Source organism: Stenella coeruleoalba (assembly GCF_951394435.1).
Source record: "Stenella coeruleoalba genome assembly, chromosome: 1".
Classification (NCBI taxonomy): domain Eukaryota; kingdom Metazoa; phylum Chordata; class Mammalia; order Artiodactyla; family Delphinidae; genus Stenella; species Stenella coeruleoalba.
Genome location: NC_137169.1, coordinates 60016750 through 60042694, shown reverse-complemented (window position 1 = coordinate 60042694; position 25945 = coordinate 60016750). Strand labels below are relative to the sequence as shown.

Genomic DNA, 25945 nt, shown 5'->3' with positions numbered 1-25945 from the left:
TTATCAGTGCTAATTTTATTGTTGGAATAGGCAGATTAAGATTGGCTGCAGACATCCTTGTTTCAACATTTTTCTTTTCTAATTGCATTTACTTTAGAAATTTAATGAAAACTTATTACAGGCATTTGACCTCCATTAGAACAGTTAAACAAAATTAAAATACAGGTAATATAAGTTTTGATTAAGGAGCCAATGTCAAATCTCCTACTCTAATTGGAAAGATATTTTACATCTAAATATTTTAATTTATAACCTTAAAGTTATAAAATTAACCTAACATTATCAGAGAACATTTAGAAAATAAAGAGAAAAGAAAAATGTTGCTCATAATTCCACCTCCTTAACACAACTATTATTACCATTTCATGTATTTAATTTTGATCTAATTTCTAATTAATTATTTTAACATCACTGCAAACTTGTATCATGATTTCTCCCTTTACTTTGTAATTATCTTTCAATTTTGCTGCATAACCAGAGTGACTACATAATCTATCATTCAAACTAGGACACTTTGAAGTGTTAAAAGGGAACTATTATTAATCATGCCACATCAAGAGGTATAAACTGGGATGACTTGAGCAAACAGAGACATATGATCACCCTATAAATAATCTTTATAACCATCCAGTAGATGTACTATAATTTATTAGCGATTTCCTTATTGTTGAGCATTAAGAATGTACAGATTTTTCAAATTGTATCTTTTAATTTAAACCAAAATCAAAATGTTTCTTCAGGATTTGTGAAATATAATAAAAGGAGCCCAGGAATTTAAATACTATCTTTATGCATTTCCATATGTAAAAAGTTACATAGGTAATATTTATCTACTTCATAATTGCCGTGAAGATGAAAATGAAATAATCTAAAAGCCTGAGACATTCTAGGTTCTCAATAAATGTCGGTCCTTACTTTCTCATTGAGAAGTTGTTATTTCAATTTTATTGTAATAATTTTCACCAGTGACTTGGTTAAGGCATTCAGACTATACTATAAAGTTCACATCTAAAACTAAAACTAGTATGCTAACACTTAAAACTATAACTTTCATATTCTAGGGTTTTCATGACTTAACTACTTTGTAGATTTCTTGTATCTAAGAAGATAAACAGAAAAGCTATAAAGAAAAGTAAATGAAACCTAAGTCTATTTTTTAATAGAGCAAATTGATAATCTCTGGTATAACTGATCAAGTAAGAAAAGAAAGAAGACAAAAATTATTGATACCAGGAATGAAACAGAGAGCATCACTAGAGATATTATAGATATTAAAGGACTAATAAAAAAATTATGAAAAATGAGGTACCAATAAGTTTGAAAACATATGAAATGTACACATTCTTGAAAAACACAAACTACCAGAAATCACTCAAGAAAAAATAGGCAACTTGAATAGTACTATACAGGAAAAAAAAATTCAGACTAATATGCCTCATGAATATAGATGGGAAAATCCTTACAAAATATTATCAAATCAGAGGCATTAATTTATAAAAAGTGTAATACTTCATGACCAGGTAGGGTTTATTTATATCATCATGTCAATAGATATTTTTTTAAGAAAAACTTTGACAAAATTCAATGTCTATTGACAGGGAAAAGTCTCAGCAAAACAGATTTCAAAGATTTGGCAGATTCTAAGGTGGACCCCATAATCTTTGCTTTCAGAAGTTCATGCCCTGGTAAAATCTTCTCTTCTTGAGTATTGGTAGGACTTGTGACTTGCTTCTAATCAATGAAATGTGGCAAATAGGATATGATGTCATTCTCATAACTATATTACATTATGTGACTCCATCTTGCTATGATACTCACTCTACTCTGCTGTTGGCCTCGAAGAAACAAGATGCTATGTTGTGAACTGCCTATGGAGAGGGTCACCTGGCTGGGAACTGCACCAGCCTTTAGGAGGCAAAAGAGGCCTCTAGCTGTCAGTCAGCAAAATGCTGGGGCTCACAGGTGTATAACAGCAAGAAAATGAATTCTGCCAATAATTTGAATGAGCTTGAAAATGTATTTCTCTCCAGTTGAGCCTCCAGATGAGACTGCAGTTTGATCCCTTGATGGTAGCCTGGTGAAACTCTCAAACAGGGAACCCAGCTACAGCATGACCAGATTTCTGACCCACAGAAACTTAGAGATAGTAAATATGTGTTGTTGTAAGCCACAAAGTATGTGGTAATGTCTTACACAGCATTATAAAACTAACACAGATTTTGGTATCTGGTATTGGGATTCTGCTGTAATAAATTCCTAAAAAACGTGGAGTGGTTTTGGAACCAGGAAGTGGTCAGAGATTGCATGACTGTTCAAGAGCATCATAGAGAAAGCCTTGATTTTCTTGAAAAGTTTGAAAGTAGAAATCTAAACTCTGACAGCTCTGCTGGTAAAAGCTCAAAAGGAAGTGAGAAATGTATTATTTTAAATTCCCTCAGCCTGATAAAGGGAATGTATTAAAAAAAAAAAAGTAACAATCATATATAATGGTGAAAGTCTGAATGCTTTCTCCCTAAGATTGGGAACAAGGCAATAATATCTGTTTTCATCTCTTCTATTCAACATTATACAGGAGGTCCTAGCCAGGTCAATAAGGCTAAATAAATAAATAAAAGAAGTACAGATTGAAAAGGATGAAATAAAACTGTCTTTATTCACAGGTAACATGATAGTCTACATAGAAAATCACATCCCTTCCCCCACAAAGCTACAAAGTATTTACTAGTGCTAATAAGTGAATCTAATAAAGTTGCAGGATATAAGGTCAATATACAATAATCAATTATATTTCTATGATAGGAAAATTATTTGTAATTGTCCCCAAAACATGAAATACTTGAAATAAGATGAACAAAACTTGCACAATATTTGTAAACTTAAATCTACAAAACATTGATAAAAATTTTTAAAAGATCTAAATAAGTATAGAGATATATTATGTTCAGAAAAAGGAATACTCAATATTTTTGACATGTCAATTCTGCCCAAATTGGTCTACAGATTCAATAAATCCTTATCAAAATTCCATATTTTTTAGCAAGCTGATTATAAAAATTATATGGAAAAGCAAAGGGCACAGAAGAGTCCAAATAATTTTGATAAAGAAGAACAAAGTTGAAGGACTCACATTCCCTGACTGTGTGAATTACTACAAAGCTACAGTAATTAAGATAGTATAAAACTGGTGTTAGGAGAGGCATATAGATTAACATAAAAAATAGAGAATTCAGAAATGGATCCAAACACATATGATCAATTGATTTACAAAACAGGTACTCTGATAATTTTATAAAGAAAGGATAGGGCTTCCCTGGTGGCGCAGTTGTTGACAGCCCGCCTGCCGATGCAGGGGACACGGGTTTGTGCCCCAGTCCGGGAAGATCCCACATGCCGCGAAGCAGCTGGGCCTGTGAGCCATGCCCACTGAGCCTGCGTGTCCGGAGCCTGTGCTCCACAACGGGAGAGGCCACAACAGTGAGAGGCCCGTGTACCGCAAAAAAAAAAAAAAAAAAAAAAAGGATAATCTTGGAACTGGAACAGTTGGATATCTATATGCAATAAATAAATAAAAAAGAGAACCACAACCCTCACACCTTACATATATTTACAAAAATCAACTTTAAATGGATCATAGACCTAAATGTAAAACCAAAACTACAAAAGTTCCAGAGGAAAATCTTTATGACTATGAATTTAGTAATGATCTCCTAGACAGGGACAAGAAGAATAAACTATAAAATAATTATAAATAGGGCTTCATGAAAATGAAAATCTTTTTATATTTGAAAGTCACTATTTAGGAAGTGAAAAGATAAGTCATAAGAGCAAACAAATATCTGATTTTTAGCCAGAATTTATAAAGAATTCTTATAATTCAATAATAAAAAGACAAGTCAATAAATATGAACAAAAAATCTGAACTTTTAACAAAGAAGCAATACAGATTGTAAATAAATACAAGGAAAGATTCTAATTTGACATTTAAACTATAAATTAAAACTACAATGAGATATGACAATGAGATAATATATCTACTAGACTGGCTAAAATAGAAAAAAAAAAAACTGACAGTACCAAATGCTGACAATAATGAGGAACAATGGAAACTCAGATTGCTGCTTGGAATGCACAATGAAATAGTTATTTTGGAAAACAGTTTGGAAATTTCTTAAAAGGTTATGCATACATGTACCATACTCCAGAGAAAACTACTCCTAGGTGTTTACCCAACAGAAGTGAAAACAGATGCTTACACAAACACCTGTACAGAAAGGTTTATATCCACTTTATTCATAAGAGCCCCAAACTGGAAACAACTTAAAATTCTATCAACTGAGGAAGAGATAAACAAATTGTGTTACATTCATACAATGGAATTCTACCTAGAAATAAATGGGAATGTAGTACCAATTCTTGAAATGTCAGGAATAAACCTCAAAATCAGTGTTAAGAAAAAAACCACAAAGTATGACACCATTTATATGATATTTTGGAAAAGGCAAAACCATGGGGACAGAAATCAGATCAATGGATGACTGGGCTGAGGGAACTTTTTGGGATGATGGAAATAGTCTATATATTAATGATTATGGTGATTCCGTAACTATATACATTTGTCAAAATTCACTGAGCCATACACCTAAAAGAGTGAATTTTACTGTATGTGAATTATTGGGTTGGCCAAAAAGTTCGTTTGGGTTTTTCCATACATCTTAGGGAAAAATACAAATGAACTTTTTGGCCAACCCAATATATCTTAAAAAAAAAACGCTGACTTTAAAATTGATATACTATTTAAATTGACTCTTTTTTGAGTAATATTTTAATGAATTCCCAAACTTTCTTTTAGTGTTAGACATTTTTTGATGAAATCAGTTATATTCATTTATCTTTTAAAAAGTTAAATATATGAAAAGAATCCAGAGGCATAGCCAACAAAACTATAGATTTTAAGCTTTTTAATATGTAATTTATCATCTGACTTCTACCCTCAAAGACCTGACCACGATTCCTAAATACAATGAGCTATTAGAATTAAAGAGCTAGAAATCAAAATAATTCATCATCTGCCCTAGATTATGACTTAAGTCAAGGACATGTCTATAGTCCTGTTGTGATAAGTTACCAATATTTATTTCTTTTATGAGAAAGTTGCATTTTGGTCTAAGTGTTTTGGAGAATACTTTTCACGTTTTTCTTTCCCCTCACCATATTCTACATTTGAGGTAGAATATGGTTTATTCAAACATAGTTTATTCCTTGATGTTCCACACTTTCTACTAAAGGCCTCAAATTATTTCACAAACCATTCACTGTAAAGAGCCTCATCTAAACTTCTACCTCATTCTTTTACATTCTATTTCATTTCTAGTTTCACCTACATCCTCTTCTCATGATCCATAGAGAAACCATCCTCACTACTCCCTCTCCTCAACCCTATTGGTGAAAATGTTCCCTTTAAATTCCCTTTGATAAACTTCCTTTTGTCTTTTACTGGAAACACTAGATTCATTCAATGCCTTTCCTATGAACTTCAGTTTCTCCCAGTCTCCCCATCTTCACGTGGACAAAGGACTGAGGGATTTTGCTCAAATCCTGTCAATGTTTGTATTATTAAAATGCCAGTCTTACTTTGCAACTCATTATCTGCATCCCAATACCACTGATTAATTTCATCCACTTCCAAATGTTACTACAACTTTCAATAGACTTTCTAGATTTTACATCCACTTCCACAGATAAGTGACTTTAACATTCAGGTCCAGGGCTTACCCAATCCATTCACTTCATGGTTTCTTCACCTATTTGATTCCACAATACACACTATCACTATGGCATATCATAATTTGAAACATGGTCACATGCTGGGTTTCACTTTCCCTTGGCATTTCTCTACTAACAGATCATGACACACAAATACCCTATTTCTGATCACAGTATTTTTACCATCCATGTCTTCCATTAGGCTATCCTCACAGAATTGTCTTTTTGCTCTTCCTGTGATATCTGGTACCTAAATACAGTACTCCCTTTTTCTGATCATACTTAATTCATTTTCCACCTTGAATCGCATGACAGCTATTTGCATGCACCTTATACATTTGCACTCTCTTGAACTTTCATCAGAACCCTGATGCTAATTTTCCAGCATGACCATAACTAATAACTGTTTTCTTAGTTTTGGCGCTCTTCCATGGAATGTTGCTTGAGAACCACAAAAAATGATGACACGGTTTCCGTCAAAGTAATGCCATCTTGTGTCAATTAGGCCTTCATTTTTACTCAGCAATGCTTTTACTCATCTTTTATTGAACTATCCTGATTTGATTATTCCTTTCCCATCATTCTATTAAACTGAATTTTAAATACAGCATTTAAAATTCATTTACTATGTGAGTTTCCTTTATCTTGGTACATTATTATCCAATGGAAATATAAAGATAAATAAAATGTAATCACTCATACTCACTTAGAAATGGGATTGACACTGGCTTCAATAATTGTTAAACACTTACAGCACTTTATGTTTTCTGGAAATTCTTGTACACCTAAAATTAAGAAAATAGTACATAAAATATACTAAACAATAGTTTTAATATTAAGAATAATTAATTAAATACACAGTGTAAACACCATATGGGTAATCACATGTAAGAATAATAACTTATTAATATAATACATTAGTGTTATATAATATACATACATTTAAAAAATATGAGTGTTAAATAATATTTTATGATAGTAATAATTGGAAATTAGATATAAAATTGAGGACAATTTAGCATAGGATATACCTTGGCTGTTTACTAATCTAAAGAAATAAAAATAGTTGGGATTATTTAGTTATTATAGTGCTGCTACAAAAGAAAGGGGAAATCAGCAGATATAAGAAAACAGAAAATAAAATCTTTACTCCCTTCATTTTGTAAGATTGAGAAGATTGAACATGTACAATGTAAATACCTAAGGAGAATTCACAAAACCAATAGATATTCCCAAACTATTAAGAAGCTCTAACACATTTGGTGCACCTCTTTCTTGTTGGCACAGAGTGCAGCTCTACATCTGCCTGAAAGGGTGACAAGGTGAGCAATCCTTCCTGGGATCCTCTCTGGAGTCTCTGAGGTAGCCAGCCTGGCTGACTGCCCTTGGAGAACTGCTCATCTGCTGTCACAGCTGTGCTGTTGGCTATGTGACAGAAAAACACAAGTTTTTCTTACTGGAAATCAGTAAGCCAAAACCCAATCCATAAATTAGGATTTTATTCAGAGGAATAAAAGATGTGGAGGATGCTTCAATCCATTGATACAAATGAATTAAATATATAGTTGGCCCTCCATATCCACAATTTCCACATCCACAGATTCAACAAAGCACAGGTAGAAAATATTAAAAAAAAAAAAAAAAACCTCAGAAAGTTCCAGAAAGCAAAACTTGAATTTGCTACACACTGGCAACTATTAACATAGCATTTGCATTTCATTAAGTATTATAAATAATCTAGAGGTGATTTAAAGTATACAGATGGGTGTGCATAGGTTATATGTAAATACTACGCCATTTTATATAAGGAACTTGAGCACCTGCGGATTTTGGTATCTGCAGGGAGCCAACCAATTTTGGTATTTTCTGGAACCAATCTCCCACAGATACTGCGGGATGATTGAAATAAGCCCTACAAAAATTAGAAGGGAAAACAGCTATATGAAGCCATTCCTATATCCCTGCAGTACTGCTTGCTCTCAATTTTTGAAACTATTGTTAAGTGTTTAAAAAAATGTCTATGAAGTACTAGTCCTGCCAGGTGCTTCATATAAGATAGAAGGATAAGGAACACTTTGTGGTAGGATTTAGTTGAACTTTTTGATGATAGATAATCAAGAAAGAAAATCCTCCACCTTCCTAGATTCTGTTGACATAGACCACCATGTCCATAGGATTTGAAGGTCCAGAGAAGCAGCAGGAGGAGAGCCAAACCAAACAAGTCATTTACCAATGTAAAGTGAGGGTATGAAAGATGGTGTGGAGGCATTTCTCATGCCACTTCTCTCTATGTGAAGATTCACCAGAAACTGTGCTGTCCTAAAATTATTGCTGAAGGATTTTGCCTTCTTAACAAAATCCTAAGGAAGTTTAGGAGCACCATTACGTATGAATTGAATGAGAAAAACAATTACCCTTTTTGGAAAGGTCATAACACCTAGAGCTGCCCTTATTAACTAGAGGTTAACAAAATGGCACAGAAGTCAATAACATAACCCTTAGGTATCCTCAACTTTTCCCCTGAGCATTCATAGTCACTTCGGATATCTGCAACCAACAGGAGTATAAGGCTTTTACTTTTCTCCCTTTAGCTTTTTCTGCCCGGTTACCAATCTGGGCTCATTACAAGCCAGTGTGCCTGATGCCTTATCTCCACAGGTGCCTGCCTTAGGATGATATTTCCTGAAATTATATGTAAACCAAGACATGAAAGGAGAAGCAAATTAAAGTACGATTTTAAAGAAAAGACTGTAGTGTATCTCTTTATCTTCTGCTGAAAATGGAATTCCCTGCTGTGGTGAAAATGCTACCACATTATTTGTTAAAAAAAAAAAACTCATATTATGTTGTTTACAGTTAAACTTAAAATTGTTCAGAGCAGAGTCCATTGGATTAAAATGGAATCCCAACGTTATAATTTACCGTTTGGGTAACCCTAGGCAAGTCATTTAAATGTTCGATGTCTTAGTTTCCTACTCTGAAATATGATTATTATATAAATGGTTTCATCAGAGAGTTGCAGAGAGGATTGACGGAGATAAAGCAAGTAAAGTAATTGGCACAAAGTGCTGAATATCTGTTATCTATAATTATTAGAAACAAATAGAAGCAGAGGGTGTCTGTCAATAAAGGAACCAACAATCATGTCGAGATGAGCTGGCTAGTATAAACTTGTAAAATTTATCTACCTAAGAGAACAACAAAGAGGTAGGAATTAGTGTGCTGAAAAGAATATCTCAATATCTTATCAATATAATAGCTGCAATAAATGCTCTTGCAGATGGGAAGTAAATAATAAACATATTTATAAATAAATATTTGTATGTTATAATGTAAACATATATAACTAGTCTATGCTGAGCAATATTTTTGTATTTTTGTAGAGGTTTTTATAGCTGCTTAATGTGCTTATGAAAGTCAGAACACATTTGGAAAAATAGGTTGCCAGGGGAACTTTACCATATATACTAATATATGGACCTTAGATTTTAGGAAAAGTTCTTAGAGCATATCTTTAACTTATAGTTCAGTCTAAACATGGAGAGGTACTAAAGCATAGTAGTTAAAAGCATGGGTTGGAAGGATGACCTAATCTCAGTATTGTCACTTAACTAGCTATGTAATCTTAGTCAGACATTTTAATATTTGAACGTCACTTTCTCATTTCTTGCCTAATTCAAAGGGCTGTTCCAATTATTAGATAGCATGTTGTAAAACACTTACTATCATGTCAGCCACTTAATAAGTATCTAATAAATACTAGGTAAAATTCATGTATTAATAAGAGGAAAGTTAACTTACATTCCTTTATGCCACTGTGTAAAATAATTTAATTTTCTTAATAATCCTTTGAGGAAGATATATTAGGCAATATTATTTTCATCTTATGGATGAAGAATCACGCATTCACAAAGATTAGGTAACTTATTTAAATACCTAATGGATGTTTATAGATGGGAACGAATATAGGTGGGATTTATTTAATATTTTTTAACACCATGTCTATTGTTCCTCTTTATTACGTTACTTTATTACATTACTTATTAAAATTGTTTATTGTTCCTCTTTATTACGTTATTATATTAAAAATGTAGAGCCGACATTTTTTTTTAAGCATCTTGCTTCTTTTCCTTTTTTTTTTTTTTAAATTTATTTTTGGCCTTGCCAACCAGCTTGCAGGATCTTAGTTCCCGGACCAGGGGTCAAACCTGCGCCCTCGGCAGTGCAATCATGGAGCCTAACCACTGGACCGCCAGGGAATTCCCCGTAGAGCTCACATTTTTATTAACCAATTTTTGAGACTGGTCTGTCTGGTCCTCTGAAACACAGTGTGTTTGATTTTTTAAAAAGTTATAAATACATATATTTATACACATATATATTGTTGTAATATATATAAATGTACACACACTATTCAATTCTAAAAAAGTTCATACACACTTTTTTTTTTTTTTTTTTTTTTGTGATACGCGGGGCTCTCACTGTGTGGCCTCTCCCGTTGCGGAGCACAGGCTCCGGACGCGCAGGCTCAGCGGCCATGGCTCACGGGCCCAGCCGCTCTGCGGCATGTGGGATCTTCCCAGACCGGGGCACGAACCCGTGTCCCCTGTATCGGCAGGCGGACTCTCAACCACTGCGCCACCTGGGAAGCCCATGACCTTCTTTTCTTAAGACTAGCATTTTAGATTGTATTATTTCTGAAATTTACACTGAAAAATAATGAGACACAATATATGGTTATAAATTGAGGAATTATTGCTTTATCATCTTGTCTTACGTGGTTCCCTGATATTTTAATTATAAGGTCCCTAAAAGGGAAAGTCAACATTCAACAAATATTTATTGAGTGTTTACTCTGTGTTAGGAATTGTATTAAACATTGGTGATACAGTGTAAGAAAAATGGATACATTCTCTTTATTTGTGGAGCTTATATTCTGGCAAAGTAACACATACAATAAACCATAGAGAATTAGCATACACATGAAATACATTAAATAGTATTTAATTTTTGAGACATGCTATGGAAAATGTAATTAGAGCACAATAATGATAGATCAGAAATGCCTGAAGATTTCAAACTTAACTACAGTGATTAGGGTAAGCCTTATTAATTGGAAAGGTGGCAGTTGAGAAAAGACTTGAAGAAAGTGAGAGAGATAGGAATACAGATATCTGGAAACTGAAGATGGACAGTAGGAGAATTTTAGACAGAGTGAACAGACATGAAGATTAATCATTCCTGGTGTATTCTAGGAATAGCTAGGAGGCCAGTGTGACTGGAACACAGTGAGGAAGAGAAGAGTAGCAAAGAATTAGGTTAGAGAAGTAATAAGGGGTGTATGATGGGGAGACGGGGGTGTTGACTCATGTAGGGGCTCTCGGGCCATTACAAGAATCGTTTTTACTCTGAATGAAATAGAGAGACATTGAAGGATGTGTTATACAGTCTGATTTATAATTCGAGAGGATCTCTCTGGCTCCTGAGTAGAGTGGTCTTTCTGAAAGGGAGGTCAATTAAGTGTTATTGTAATAAACCATAAGGAGAATTGATGATGGCTTACATCAGGGTGGGAGCAATGGAGGGTGAAGGAAGTGAGTGGAATCTGGATGAATTTTGAACATAAGACCAATAGGACAGCATGATGGATTGGACGAAGAGTATGAAAGAAAAAAGGAAATCAAGGACAACTCCAGGTTCTTTGTCCTAAGCAACTTGAATAAAGGAGTTATCTTGAACTTAGATGGGAAAAACAATATGTGAAATAGGTTTTGGAAAGAAGAATAATAGTTCACTTTTGGACATGTGTAATTCGAGATGTCTGTAAGACTTCTAAGAGAGGTTGTCAGATGGGTTTAGGAGAGAGGTCTAGACTGTAGATTTCAAGATGTAGGATTCATTATCATTTAGATCAGGGATCCCCAACCCCTGGGCCATAGACCAGTATCGGTCTGTGGCCTGTTAGGAACCGGGTCGCACAGCAGGAGGTGAGCAGTGGGCAAGTGAGCGAAGCTTCATCTGTATTTACAGCCGCTCCCCATTGCTGGCATTACCACCTGAGCTCCACCTCCTGTCAGATCAGCCATGGCATTAGATTCTCATAGGAACGCAAACCCTACTGTGAACTGCGCATGCAAGGGATCTAGGTTGTACGTTCCTTATGAGAATCTAATGCCTGATGATCTGAGGTGGAGCTGAGGCAGTGATGCTAGCGCTGGGGAGTGGCTGCAAATACAGATCATCATTAGCAGAGAGGTTTGACTGCACAGAGACCGTAATAAATCAATTGCTTGGAGACATATCAAAACCCTATCAGTGAGTGGCAAGTGACAAGCTGCATCTGATGGTAGGCTTTATAGTGGCAAGTGAGTTGATGTACCTCAATTGTACAGCTGCATCTGGTGACAGGCTTTAAGTCAGAATCCGACACTTATTTTTGTCCGTGTGTGGCTCGTCCATTATTTTATTTACCACTTACATCCACGCCTCTCCGCACTGCACACTTGTCTCAGTCACAGTTTTGGTAAGCCCACAAGCTAACCCTAGCCAAAATGAGTAAAAATCAAACATCGCTGGAGAGCTTCTTTGAAAAGGGGGAAAGACCCAATGATGAGATAGCAGAAGACTCTACGACTGCCAACAAAAAGAAAGCTGCATTTAAAAGAAAATACCAAGAGTTCTACTTAAATTACGGGTTCATTGCAACAGCTGATTCACATTCTCCAAGCCCGTGTTGTATAGTATGTGGCGACTGGCTATCCAACGAAGCCATGAAACCTTCAAAATTGCTTTGTCACATGGAGACCAAGCACTCTGCATTAAAAGACAAACCTTTGGAGTTTTTCAAAAGAAGAAAAACATGAACGTGAAGAATGGAAGCAATTATTGAAGACCACTACTTCATCAAATGTGTCTGCACTGAGAGCATCATCCTTAGTGGCTAACCACATTGCTAAAGCTAAGAAGCCCTTTACTATTGGTGAAGAGTTGATCCTGCCTGCTGTTAAGGACATCTTTTAGGATGAACTTTTAGGAGAGGCTGCAGTTCAAAAGATGGCACGTGTTTCACTATCGTCTAGCACCATAACTAGACAAATTGATGAAATAGAGGATATTGAGGCACAATTGTTAGAGAGGATTAATGAGTCACCGTGGTACGCAATCCAGGTTGACAACTCTACCGATGTTGATGACAAGGCAACAATGCATGTTTTTTTGCCATATATTTTTCAGGAGGATGCACATGAGGATACGTTATATACACTTTTGTTGCCAACCAACGCCACAGCTGCAAAACTATTCAAGTCTTTGAATGATTACATGTCAGGAAAACTGAATTGGTCATTCTGTGTTGGTATATGCACGGACAGAGAGGCTGCCATGACTGGACAGCTTTCTGGTTTCACTACTCGGGTCAAAGAGGTCGCTTCTGAATGTGAGTCTACACACTGTGTCATCCATAGAGAAATGCTGGCTATCTGAAAAATGTCACCTGAACTTAAAGACGTTTTGCAGGATGTGATTAAAATTATCAACCACATTAAAGTACATGCCCTTAACTCACGTCTGTTCATGCAGCTCTGTGAGGAGATGGACGCAGAGCACACGTCTTCTCTTATACACAGAAGTGAGATGGCTTTCTAAAGGCAGATCACTGGTCAGAGTTTTTGAATTATGAGAGCCACTCCAGAGATTCCTTTTAGAAAAACAGTCACCACTGGCAGCACATTTCAGTGACACAGAATGGGTCGCAAATCTTGCTTACTTGTGTGACATATTCAACCTGCTCAACGAGCTCAATCTGTCATTTCAGGGGAGAACGACAAGTGTGTTCAAGTCGGCAGATAATGTGGCTGCATTCAAAGCCAAACTGGAAATATGGGGGCGACGACTGAACATTGGGATTTTTGACAAGTTTCAAACATTAGCAGAGATTTTGAAAGAGATAGAGCCAGGGCCTTCTTTCTCCCAGCTGGCGTATGATCACTTATCTCAGCTTTCAAAAGAATTTGAGCATTACTTCCCAACCACAAAAGACCTCCGAACTGGGAAGGAATGGATCCATGACCCATTTGTGCATAAGCCAGGTGAATTGACTTTCTCTGTGCTATAGAAGAGGATCAACTCCTTGATATCGTAAATGATGGTGGCCTTAAAAGTATGTTTGAGACAACTTCAAATCTCCATACGTTCTGGATTAAAGTCAAGGCGGAATAAATTGAGATTGCCATAAAAGCACTGAAAAACCTGCTTCCATTTCCAACATCCTATCTTTGTGAAGCAGTGTTTTCTGCAGTGACAGCAACCAAAATGAGATTACTGAGTAGACTGGACATAGCAACACACTTCGGGTATCACTGTCTCCCATCACCCCCAGATGGGACCATCTAGTTGCAGGAAAACAAGCTCAGGGCTCCCACTGATTCTGCATTCTGGTGAGTTGTATAATTATTTCATTATATATTACAATGTAATAATAATAGGAATAAAGTGCACAGTAAATGTAATGTGCTTGAATCATCCTGAAACCATCCCCCCCCCACCCCGGTTTGTGGAAAAATTGTCTTCCATGAAACCGGTCCCTGGTACCAAAAAGGTTGGGAACCGCTGATTTAGACAGTATTTAAACCATGAGACAAAATGTGAGCACCAGTGATGTAAATGTAGATAATGAAGAAACAAGGACAAGGGGCTGAACCATGAAATACTCCAAAATGAGGTTGGGGAGAAGAGGAAGAATCAACATAGGAGCCTGAACAAGATCGATCAGTGAGATAGGGGGAAAAATAAGAGTATTGAATCCTAGAAATCAAATAAAGAAAATGTGCAAAGTAGGAAGAAGCATTCAACTGTTTCAAATGATGTTGCTAGGTCAAGTAACATGATGACCAAATATTGCCTTTGGATTTAGTAATGAGGAGATCTGTATGACCTCATTTGGAATTGTTTTGGAGTGGAGGGCTTAAAGACTGGGGTGGGTTTAAGAGAGGATGAGAGGAAAGAATCGTAGATAAAGGATATAGACAACTCCATCTAGAGCTTTTGCTGCAAGGGGGTGAGGGATATTAAGGGAAGAAAATCCAAGAAATTTTCTTTAGAACAGAAAAAATAATAGCAAGTGGGTATACTGATTAGAATAAACAAGTAGAGAGGAAAATCTTGATGATGTGGTAGAGACTGAGGAGAATTTCTACAGTGATATCCATGGGTCGGCAAGAGGGGATGGTTAACCAGTGGAGAGACTGGTTTTAGAGAGAAACAGGAGTAGTTTACCTGTACTAATTTGGCAGAAATGAGAGAATATGGGTGCAGATGCTGGTAGATGAATTGATAGGATGGTGACAGTCTGGAAATCATCCTTCGAGAGTTTTGATTTTCTCAGTGGGGTAGGATAAATAACCATGAACATGGGACAGGAGATGTGGGAGTTTGAAGACAGAAGAGAACATGTGAAATAGTCACCAGAAGAGAATGAGAGTCAATAGAGGAAGGAAGTACAACATGATTGTTGGGAAGCATTAAGGCTCCACTTCAGAACTGCAATCATGAACTTAAAGTCATATCAATCAGTGTGACTGTTTTCTTCCGGATCTTTTCAGCCATAGGTAGAGAGCTGGATTCAGTCAGGTTTGTAATTTTACTGAGCATACGTAGATATATAAAAAAGAAGCAAAGGTATCAAGGGGGTCATTTGATGACTGACCATAAAATTCAAACCATGCAAAAAGGGCAGAGCAAACCTTGAGAGAGGTTGAGAGAATTCATGAAAAGGTGGTGGTACTAATAGATTGGTGGTTCTGATGGGGTCAAAGGAGGGTTGGAGTGGTATAAGAGGGAGTGTTCTGGAAAGATAGGAGGATGGAGTCAGTTGACATTCAATTTCTTGATATTCCCTTCAGTACCTAGATCAGACCTAGGAAAACAACAGAAACTGAGCAAGTGTCTATTAAATTGGATTTAATTATATTTTTGCATCAATATCCTGAAGCAATGAACTAAAACAGTACAAACATGGAAAGAAACACATGATCTTAAGCACAGACGCTTTAGATTGAAATTACCTTTTCTAAGATGAAACAGGTAACTCTCTTTTCATACAAAAATAATATAAAGGACTTCCTACAAATACCAAATTTTAAATGATTTAGAGTTCTCTCAAATGCATTAAAGTTTATGTTTATTACTTTAAAAATTTTTATTTAAACCTGTATATATGATGATAGTTATAGATAGTGCATTTTGAAATGCTTCTCTGAATTCTCTGAAATTCAGAGGTATCATCAGCCTAAATGGTCTACCCCATGATGTAAGTGCCGTAGGCTGAAAAAGGATTAAAACCTTAATTTTAACAAAGGAGGGATATATATTGATAACACTTTAATATTTTCATCTGATATTTTAAACGTGATACCAATTTTTATATATTTTTTTTCAATTTTGAGAAAGCAGGCAGGTTTTTGGATATCTAGTAAATTGGATTAGATTTAGGAGCAGAAAGAATGGAATTTATTGAGGAAACATAAGCACTTTGCTTTAGTTCATCTTCACAACAATTTTATAAGATGATTTATTATTGCTATTTAAACTAATGAAGAAACTGAGGCTCGGAGGTTTTGAAACCAGGCCAAGCTTATTCCAAACACACATTATATGTTTATTAAGCTGCCTCCATCAAATCCAGGATTTAAACTATTTGGGGGTATACATTTTAGCTACTCAAAATTGACAATGCAACATTCATAATAGAGCACAATATATTGGATGTGCTCCATATATACTCTCCAGGTCAAATACAAACAGCCCCAACTTTCTAGAACTCTGAGTTTAATGCATACTCAAGATTGACCATGTGGCATTCTTATAGGGGCACTGTAAACTGTATTTGTTCTATAATTACCTTTGGTCAAATTTCAGATAGTACTATTAACTTTCTGGAACATTGAGATTGAGTGCATTGCTCAGGTCATAATGTTCTTTTTTTTTTTTTTCGGTACGCAGGCCTCTCACTGTTGTGGCCTCTCCCGTTGCGGAGCACAGGCTCCGGACGCGCAGGCTCAGCGGCCATGGCTCACGGGCCCAGCCGCTCCGCGGCATGTGGGATCTTCCCGGACTGGGGCATGAACCCTTGTCCCCTGCATCGGCAGGCGGACTCTCAACCACTGCGCCACCAGGGAAGCCCATGTTCTTTATTTCTTAATTTAATATACTGACAAGTACTATAAGCTTAGTTCCAAATCTATGTCCTCTTTATATATAGTTCAACCAATAGCTATTAGAAGGAACAAATAAGAAGAGAGGGCTACTCAAAATAGGCAGAATGTCAATATGAAGACTTGATAACTCATGGTCTGATAATAAAGGAGGTGATGGGAAAAACTACAAAGTTAACACCAGAACTCTTAAAGCCTACCATTCTTATTTTGTGTAGAGGCAAGCATCTACACATACTAAAATAATTTAATAACACAAACCATAATGAACTCAAGTCAACCTGGAAAGGTTCAATTGCATTCATTATACTCATTGAAAGAAAATAATGTGATATGAAACATTTTTGGAATAATTGCCATTCAGAATGATTCAAATAAAATTTTAAAATTAGGTGTAAAAGGATAAACTGTAATTTTTGGGGAAAATATTTTGTGTATAAACCCACATTCCCTAAGGATATTTGGTAAATGAGGCAATACTCTATTAAGTAGGAAGTACTGATTAGAGTTAGATTTCAGAGACACAATCTATTATATGGGAGAAAGCAAAAGCATCCAGCAGTTAGGTTAGTAAATTTGGGAGACAATGTACAGGCCAGTCATATATTAAAGACGGAGAGAGAGAGCGAGAGTGAGAGCGAGAGAGAGAGAGAGCGAGAGAGAGAGAGAGAGAGAGAGAGAGAGAGAGAGAGAGAAGAACAAACAGACTGGAATGATTTGCTTGACCTCCAACCCTTCAAATGAAGGGAGCCAAGAACTCAGTAGGAACTCAAGCAAGAAGAGTTAAAGGTCTCCTATAAGACTCTGCCTATTTTAGTGGCATTATAAAGAGAAAAGCCAAATGCAGGTAAAGTAATCAATACTTTGAGGCAATCATGCAACTGATTCTGCCTTTAGGACATGTCTGTCTGGAGAAAATTTTAAGAAATCTTTATGACCTTGACCAACAAGCTCTTTCATAGAGGAATGAATAAGACTTCGTCAAAAGGAGTTAAAATGACACCTGCCCTCCCCACCTTCTCTCTGCTTCAACCACAAATATATTGAGTCACTACTATATTAAATGGACCTATTTAATAATCTTACCTCATTTTTGGCTAATGATTTTTTTTATTCATTATCAGTCAACTGCTTTATTGAGCATTTACTATGCCTGCACTTTGATAGTGGCTGTTGTGAGTCTAGAAACAGTGCAAGGTGCAGCAGTTCTTTTCAGGAGTTTATCCTGAAGCTGCGAGGGGGTATGGCCTAGTAGAGAGAGGACTCACAACGCTTCACTGCCAGTCCGATTCTGTTATTTTACAAGTTCTAGGAATTACAGGGGCACACGAAGACAGGTTAATCAATCAGCTCAGGAAAGACTCTGCTGACTCTAGGTGACAGAGCCCAACACAGACGTCAGAAGGATGATGGGATGGGAACAGTTCCTTTCTCCCTTATATTTAAATATATTACCAGATTGGAAGCTCTATCTCCCATGGAGTAAGTGCTGGCAACACACATAAAAATTATATGTTGGTTTTATTTCCTCATGAAGGCATTAGAAAGAGTTAAAAATCCTGGTATCTAGCTAAGAAGGTGGCAGGAGAACAGACCTGGTTTTTGTTGCCATCATACTCCTCTATGGAAATAGAGGAATCAATCCTCTATTTTAACACTATAATCTTGGGCAGAAGTAGACTCTGTAGAAAGGAAAGTAGTCTTACAGTGAGGGAAGTGCTAGTGATTTTCAGATAAATAGCACATTAAGAGCGTTGGAAGTGAGGTATTTAATAGGACAAAATAATAAGCTTTACTCTAAACAAATGGCCTAATGATTTGCCAAACATCAAAGAGCATATTTATTGCTAATTGAAAACAACTGCAGGGTAATATTTTCTCCCCAACCCACATAAGGCATCCCAAAATAGACTTCCTTAAGAATTTATATATACACTGCTAGAGTCTCTATTCTTTTCTGAATATGCTCAAAATTTTAAAGATTTTCATCATTTAACTGGTTACTTATATCTTCTTTCTCTGGTGTGTTTGAGAGAAACTCCTCCTCTTCAATGAAAGCTGAAGACATTATTTGTCTTCAGTGTTTTTGATGCATTTGGCGAAGGGGTAGAATAATTGGCAAGTCAGTAAAACACATAATAATACCTTCAACTCTGATCGCCTTTCATTATAACTAACAACAGTGATTTGGCCCACTATGATGCTGTTCAAATTCATTCTTGTATAGAAATAAGTTTTAGAGGATGAGAGAAAAATCACTTAATTGCTGCAGAATTAGGAAGCATTTTCACATTACTTCATTTTCATTAAAGTCCTTAAATTAGAGTGTCATAGTCTCTCTGAAGCTATGACAAATCAACAATCAGACTTAAAACAGAATCACTGCCCAATTAAACCTTATCATTCATTATCTTGCTTTATCATATAAAACAATTTACTCCATTAAGACCATGTATCAACTCTGCAAACAGGAATAGACTATTTATTCAGATACCACACTATCATAAAATGCAGTTATCTCTGATGGACATAAGATCATAGTTTTACTGTTGGATTAAGATTCTGAGGAAGAAAGGATAAAAGATCCATTGGCACGGAAAGCCAATGATTTACCCATGGATTGCTGTATGTAATTTTTGGGAATTTTCCTTAGAGAGGAAGGGTGATTTACATGCAGCATGAATATTTATTTACATCTCTCTCTCTCTCTCTCTCTCTCTCAAGAAAGATAAAGGTTAATGTACTTATTCTTAAAAAGAAAGACTAGAATCTTTATTGAACACAGAGGTTGAAATCTGCTTTCAATGTTCAAGCGTATAGAAATCACTAAGATACAGTATTTGTCCTAGAAAAGCCTATAATGTAGGGAAGAATAAAGAATATTATTAGATGATCCCTAGCCTGTTCTCAATAATCTTGAGAATATGTGTTTTTATCATAAGCAACCAAGAATACTTTAAAAATTGACCATATCCTAGGCCACAATGTGAAAGTCAATGAATAAAGAGAAATAATCCAGACTATGTAGTCTGTAACATATTTCAATAAAAATAATATGATAACTAAAAAAGCTGCAAGTTTATTGGAATACTAAAAACAATTGAGTAAACTGTAAAAAGTAGGAGGGGCATAATAAAAAAGCTGCAGTATAAAGTAGAAAAATAGAAATTAATGATTGGAGGAAAAGCCAGCCAACCAACCAGTATTGAGACAAATAAGTCAAAAAAGTATTATTTGAAAGATTAGCAAAGTAGAAAAACCTCTGGCCATATTGGAGATAAAAACATAGAAGATAGATGGAACAATTAAAAAACGTTAAAAATACAAAGAAAGAGACAGCCATGGATATGGTAGAGATTTATAAAACGTGTAAAAGAAGTCTATGGACAATGTTTTACAATAAAATTGAACGTCTGGATGATGGAATAGATTATTTCCCAGGAAATTATAACTTATAAAAAAGTGATCAAGAAGATATAAAGGGATGTGGATGGACGTAGAGACTGTCATACAGAGTGAAGTAAATCAGAAAGAGAAAAACAAATATCGTATATTAACGCATGTATGTGAAATCTAGAAAAATGGTACAGATGAACCGGTTTGCAGGGTAGAAATAGAAACACAGATGTAGAGAACAAACGTATGAACACCAAGGGGGGAAGTGGGTTGGGGGTGATGGTGGGATGAATTGGGAGATTGAGATTGACATATATACACTAATATGTATATAAGAACCTGCTGTATAAAAATAAATAAATAAAATTGGAATAAAAAAGAAGATATAAAGGTATAAGGATGGGAAAGAAAATAAAATTGTCACATGCAGATGATATGATTTTATACACAATGATTCAAAAGAATCTACTGGTTATATATTAGAATTTATATTTCAGCACCATGGCTGATTGTAAGATCAAACTATCAAAATTAGCAATGTTTCTATATAGGATCAACTAAAATTTACTTGAAATTTCTAAAAGGAATACATGAATTCCATGGCGGTACAGTGGTTAGGACTCCGTCCACTACAGGGGACATGGGTTCGATCTCTGGTCAGAGAACTAAGATCCCACATACCGTGCAGCATGGCTGGAAAAAATAAATAAATAAAAATAGAAGGAATACAATGTATAAAACTAGAAACTTAAACTACTCAGAGATAACTCTAATGAAATGTGTGCAGCTCTTTCTTGAAAGAAAACAACTTTATTGAAAGACACAAAATAAGATCTAAATAAAGGTAAGTACCATGTTCACGGACTACAATACTGACTATCACAAAGATAACAATTCATCCCAAATGAATCTTTAAATTCAAGCCAATTAAAAAAATTCTAATAGATTGTTTGTGAACTTCAACAAGTTAACCTAAAATTTATATAAAGAACTGAGTACCAAGAACAGCGAGACACATTTTAAAAAGAAAGAAGACCTCTATTATCAAATATTAAAACTTAATATTAAGTTATAATGCTTAGAACAACGTGATATTGGTACAAGAATAGGCAAGTAAGCTGATGGAGCAAGACAAAGAGTTTGGATAAATGTCTTTTATATGTAAAATAGGTATATTTATAAGTTAGTGAGAAAAAAAGAGACTAACAAATGTTGATGGAACAATTAATCATCTATTCATATGGAAAAAATAAATTTTGATAATATATAGCACAAAAGATAAATTGCAAATGAATTAAAGGCCTAAATGGGAAAAAGAAAACTAATAGTTTTGGAAGAAAATGTAGACAAACATCTTTATGATATTAGTATATGAAAGAATTTCTTAAATAAGCTGTAAAACTACAGCCCAAAAGAGAAGAGTGATAAATTTTAGTATATTAAAATTGGCAACTTCTCTACAACAAATGGCATCCTGAGCAAAGCAAAAAGACAAACCACAAACTGGGAGGTGATATTTGTAACCTATTTAACCAATAAGGGATTAGTGTTCACAGTATGTAAATCTTTCAAATCACTAAGAACCTAACAAACAATCCAAAATAAAAATGGACCAAAAAGTCAATTTGCAGAGAAAGATACTCTACACTTGCTAATAAAAAGAAATGAAAAAATGCCAACTTCACTGGTGATTGATGAAATATAAATTAAAATACTGAGCCATCCTTATATATCCATCTGACTGGACAACATTTAAAATATCGAATAACCCCAGGTATTAGCAAGGATATGGAGCGGTGGGAACTTTGGTACTATGCTGGTGCAATCATATTCACATTGATCATTAAGGACAAATTTTAGAAACGTAATGTAGAATGAAAACTTGCAGAATAACATACACAATGTGTTAGCACTTCATTGAAATTTTAAACACACTAACTCAGAGGAAGGAAAAAGGGATGGAGATGAGAATTTACAAGTTTCATTTAAAAAAAGCTAGAGTGTTTTATCTATAATAAATGCCATCACTTTAATCTACATGGTGGTCACACTACTGTCTCATATTATTTTCTTCATGCTTAAAGTGTTTACCATTAAAAAATTAAAGGTACATAATTTTCTTTTTGCCTGTGTTGGGTCTTCGTTGCTGCGCATTGGCTTTTTCTAGTTGCGGCAAGCTGGGGCTACTCTTCCTTGCTGTGCGTGGACTTCTCATTGCAGTGGCTTCTCTTGTGGAGCACGGGTCTAGGTGCGTGGGCTTCAGTAGTTGCAACAGGCGGGCTCAGTAATTGTGGCTCACGGGCTCTAGAGCACAGGCTTAGTAGTTGTGGCGCACGGGCTTAGTTGCTCCGTGGCATGTGGGATCTTCCTGGACCAGGGATAGAACCCATGTCCCCTGCACTGGCAGGCAGATTCTTAACCACTGCACCACAAGGCAAGTCCCTACCTAAATATTTTAATATAACTAAGTGTCAAGTGTTTTCAATACTAAATTGAGCTTTGAATGATAAGTAAGTTTTAACCAGTGGAAAAGAGGTGTGAAAGGTGATTTAGGCAGAGGAAATTATATAAATAGAGTCACAGAGTTATTGCAACAGCATTAAACATTTGAGGCAGCTCTTCAATATCTAGACCATAAAGTTAAAAAGTACAAATTGTCTTTGTGAGATGAGCAGATGGAATGGAAGTGTAGGTGGTCAATTGTGGGAACTTTTAATGCTGTGTTAGGGAGCCTATGCTCTATCCTTGATCAACTGAAGTATCTTAAGAAGGAGAGCCACCTAGTCATATTTACAATTTAGAAAGTGCTGAAGCTACTTTGTGGAGGATAGGTTTGGGAATGGTGGTGGCGATAATGGGAGGGAGAGACCAATTAGAAGGCTATGTTAACCAGTCTGGAAACAGACAAGACACTAAATTAACATGGTAACAATGGGAATGGTAAGAAAGAAACAGACTAGACATACATTTAGGAGGTAAAATTGGTAGAATTTGGTGACTTAATGCATATGGGAGTCAGAAGAAAGAATGGATTTTTGCATTGAATATCTGTGTGGATAATAGTAACATTAACAGAAAACTGGATATAATGGAGGAAAAGCAGATTAGGGTGGATGATGAGCTTCGTTTTAAATACGTTATGTTAGGAGGTGTTTATGGAACATATTATAACTATGTCCAGCCTGCAGTTGGCTATACCAGTCTAAAACTCAAGGGAAAGGTCAAAACTTGACATGAAGTAGTCATTCTCCCAAGAACAAGAATATTAAATATATTTCTATATGGAAGGTTGGAGCTGATTTTAGTGGTTACTCATCACTTATTGCAGCATCATTTCTGTCTTTTCCAGCACTCAGTTACATATTTAACAGACCCTAGTATAAGAGGTGGGGACCCTATACTATGCAGGATCCCTAATGTAATATAATATAAAAATATATATTTTAAAAGAATGCTAAAGTATAATGTTTATTTACCTACCAGACATTTACTGAGCACCTGCCATGTATAGGTATTGTGTTAGTAGCTCCAAATAGAGAAATGAATAAGATAGTTTCTGACTTCAAGGGTTTTACAATCTTGTCAAATACATAGGGATATATAGAAATTAAATTACAGTACACCTAAAACTAACACAACATTGTAAATCAACTATACTCCAGTAAAAAGTTTAAAAAAAAATTAAAAAGGGAACTGTGATATGGTCCAGCTATTTCACTTCTGGGTATTTTTCCAAAGAAAACAAAAACACTAATACAAAAAGATATATGCACCCCAATGTTCATTGCAGCATTATTTACAATACCAAAGATATGGAAGCAACTGAAACGTCCATCCACAGATGATTGGATAAAGATGTGTCATACATATAGAATGGAGTATTACTCAGCCTTAAGAAACTGCAACAAAATGAATAGATCTAGAGGGTAGTATGCTAAGTGAAATAGAGAAAGACAAACACCGAACGATCTCACGTTTAGAATCTAGAAAACAAAGCAAAATGAAAACAAACTCAGAGATACAGAGAAAAAAATGGGTGATTGCCAGAGGGGAGGGCATGGGGACTGGGAGAAATAGGTGAAGGGGAATAAGAGGTAAAAACCTACAGTTATAAAATAAATAAGCCACAAGGTTGTAATATACAGCATAAGGAATATGATCAATAATACTCTAATAACTTTGTATGGGGACAGATTGTTCCTAGACATCTTGGTGATCATTTCTTAATGTATGCAAATGTCAAATCACTATGTAGTACACCTGAAACTAACATAATATTGTATCAATTATATTTCAATAATAAAAATTGTGTCTTTTAAACAGCCAAAACATTTGAAAATATCAATAAAATAAAATTTACCTTTTGAAATATTAAAAAAATAAATTACAAAGTGAGATGGAAGTATAAAGATATACAGAGGAAGAAGCAATTAATTCTCTTTGCGTATAGGATGTCAGGAAAGTTTCCCAGAATACATAACATCAGAGATGTCTTTTTAAAGGTGAAGAGGACTCTGGTTGATGAGGGACAACAGTGGGAGAAAGAAATATTTTGGGCAGAGAAAATAGTATCATTTCTTATGTCACAGTAACCAGCCTGATGCATTTGAGAATGATAATTTGGCATTACCTGGGGATGAAATGGGTTAGTTGGCAGTGTGATTAGAGAGGTAGTGAAAGCTATTCACAAAAAATTTCTAGATACCTTTCTGCCCACAATAGTTCACTTATCTAAAGGTTTTAATATAAAGTAGTATTTTTAAATTATGGAAGGAGAAATGGTGAATTAGGATAAGTGGAAGAATTAGACATGACAAGTAAAGATTGGAGGCACAGGCACAACCAAGATCAGATTTAACCTCAGCCTCCAATTGAATTAATTTCATAAAGGGTCACTCATCAAATTCCAACACAAGTCAGGCAAATGTTTGCCTAGATTGACTAGCAATTGCATGAGTCCCTGCCTCCAAATAAACATTCATTTTCTGTCCCTAAATCCCAATACTGATTATATTGTCTCATGTCTTGACTCTTTTCCACTGGGGCTATTCTAACCTTGTCAAACTGTGATGCTGACACTGCATTTACTTTCTGCTATCTGCTCTTTCTTCACTTGACAGATTCCCAAAGGATGTATTATGCTCCTTAAGTAACTGTCTAGGTCTCTGCCACAGAACTCAGTGACAGCTTTTTAGGTATGATTTTGTGAAAGGACTGATGTGTTGAAATCTTTTACTGTTTGTGTCACTTCTAGCAATGGCTGATATGTCATCATGTTCATTAAACCTTTAGTACTATACTAACCTTGCAGAATGATTTGCCATGCTTTGCTTTGTCTTTTTCCACAATATAGCAATCATAAGCATAGCTAAAAGTCTAAAAGTCCCTAAATACTACTTACTAGGACTTCTAATGTTGCTCACAAACTTACTTCTAAGTAGGAGTATAACCTGCAGTTTACATACTGACAACACAAATTTCTTGATGCAAGAGGACCGCTGGGAGATGATTATAATGCTCATAAAAATGTCATATTTCTTAGGAGTTTTGTGTTTATATTTGGTGATGAATTTTCT

At 35.4% G+C, this 25945-nt stretch overlaps 1 protein-coding gene across 2 annotated transcripts in view; it reads right to left on the bottom strand.

Moving 5' to 3' along the window:
* The window catches only part of LOC307182241 (leucine-rich repeat-containing protein 7-like), a 395705-nt gene that overhangs the window by 149477 nt on the left and 220283 nt on the right, over nt 1-25945 (bottom strand). For both annotated transcript variants that reach the window (XM_079913466.1, XM_079913467.1), the window contains exon 5: nt 6470-6548. In XM_079913466.1, coding sequence (XP_079769592.1) covers nt 6470-6548 — 79 coding nt within the window. The remainder of the gene's footprint in view (nt 1-6469; nt 6549-25945) is intronic.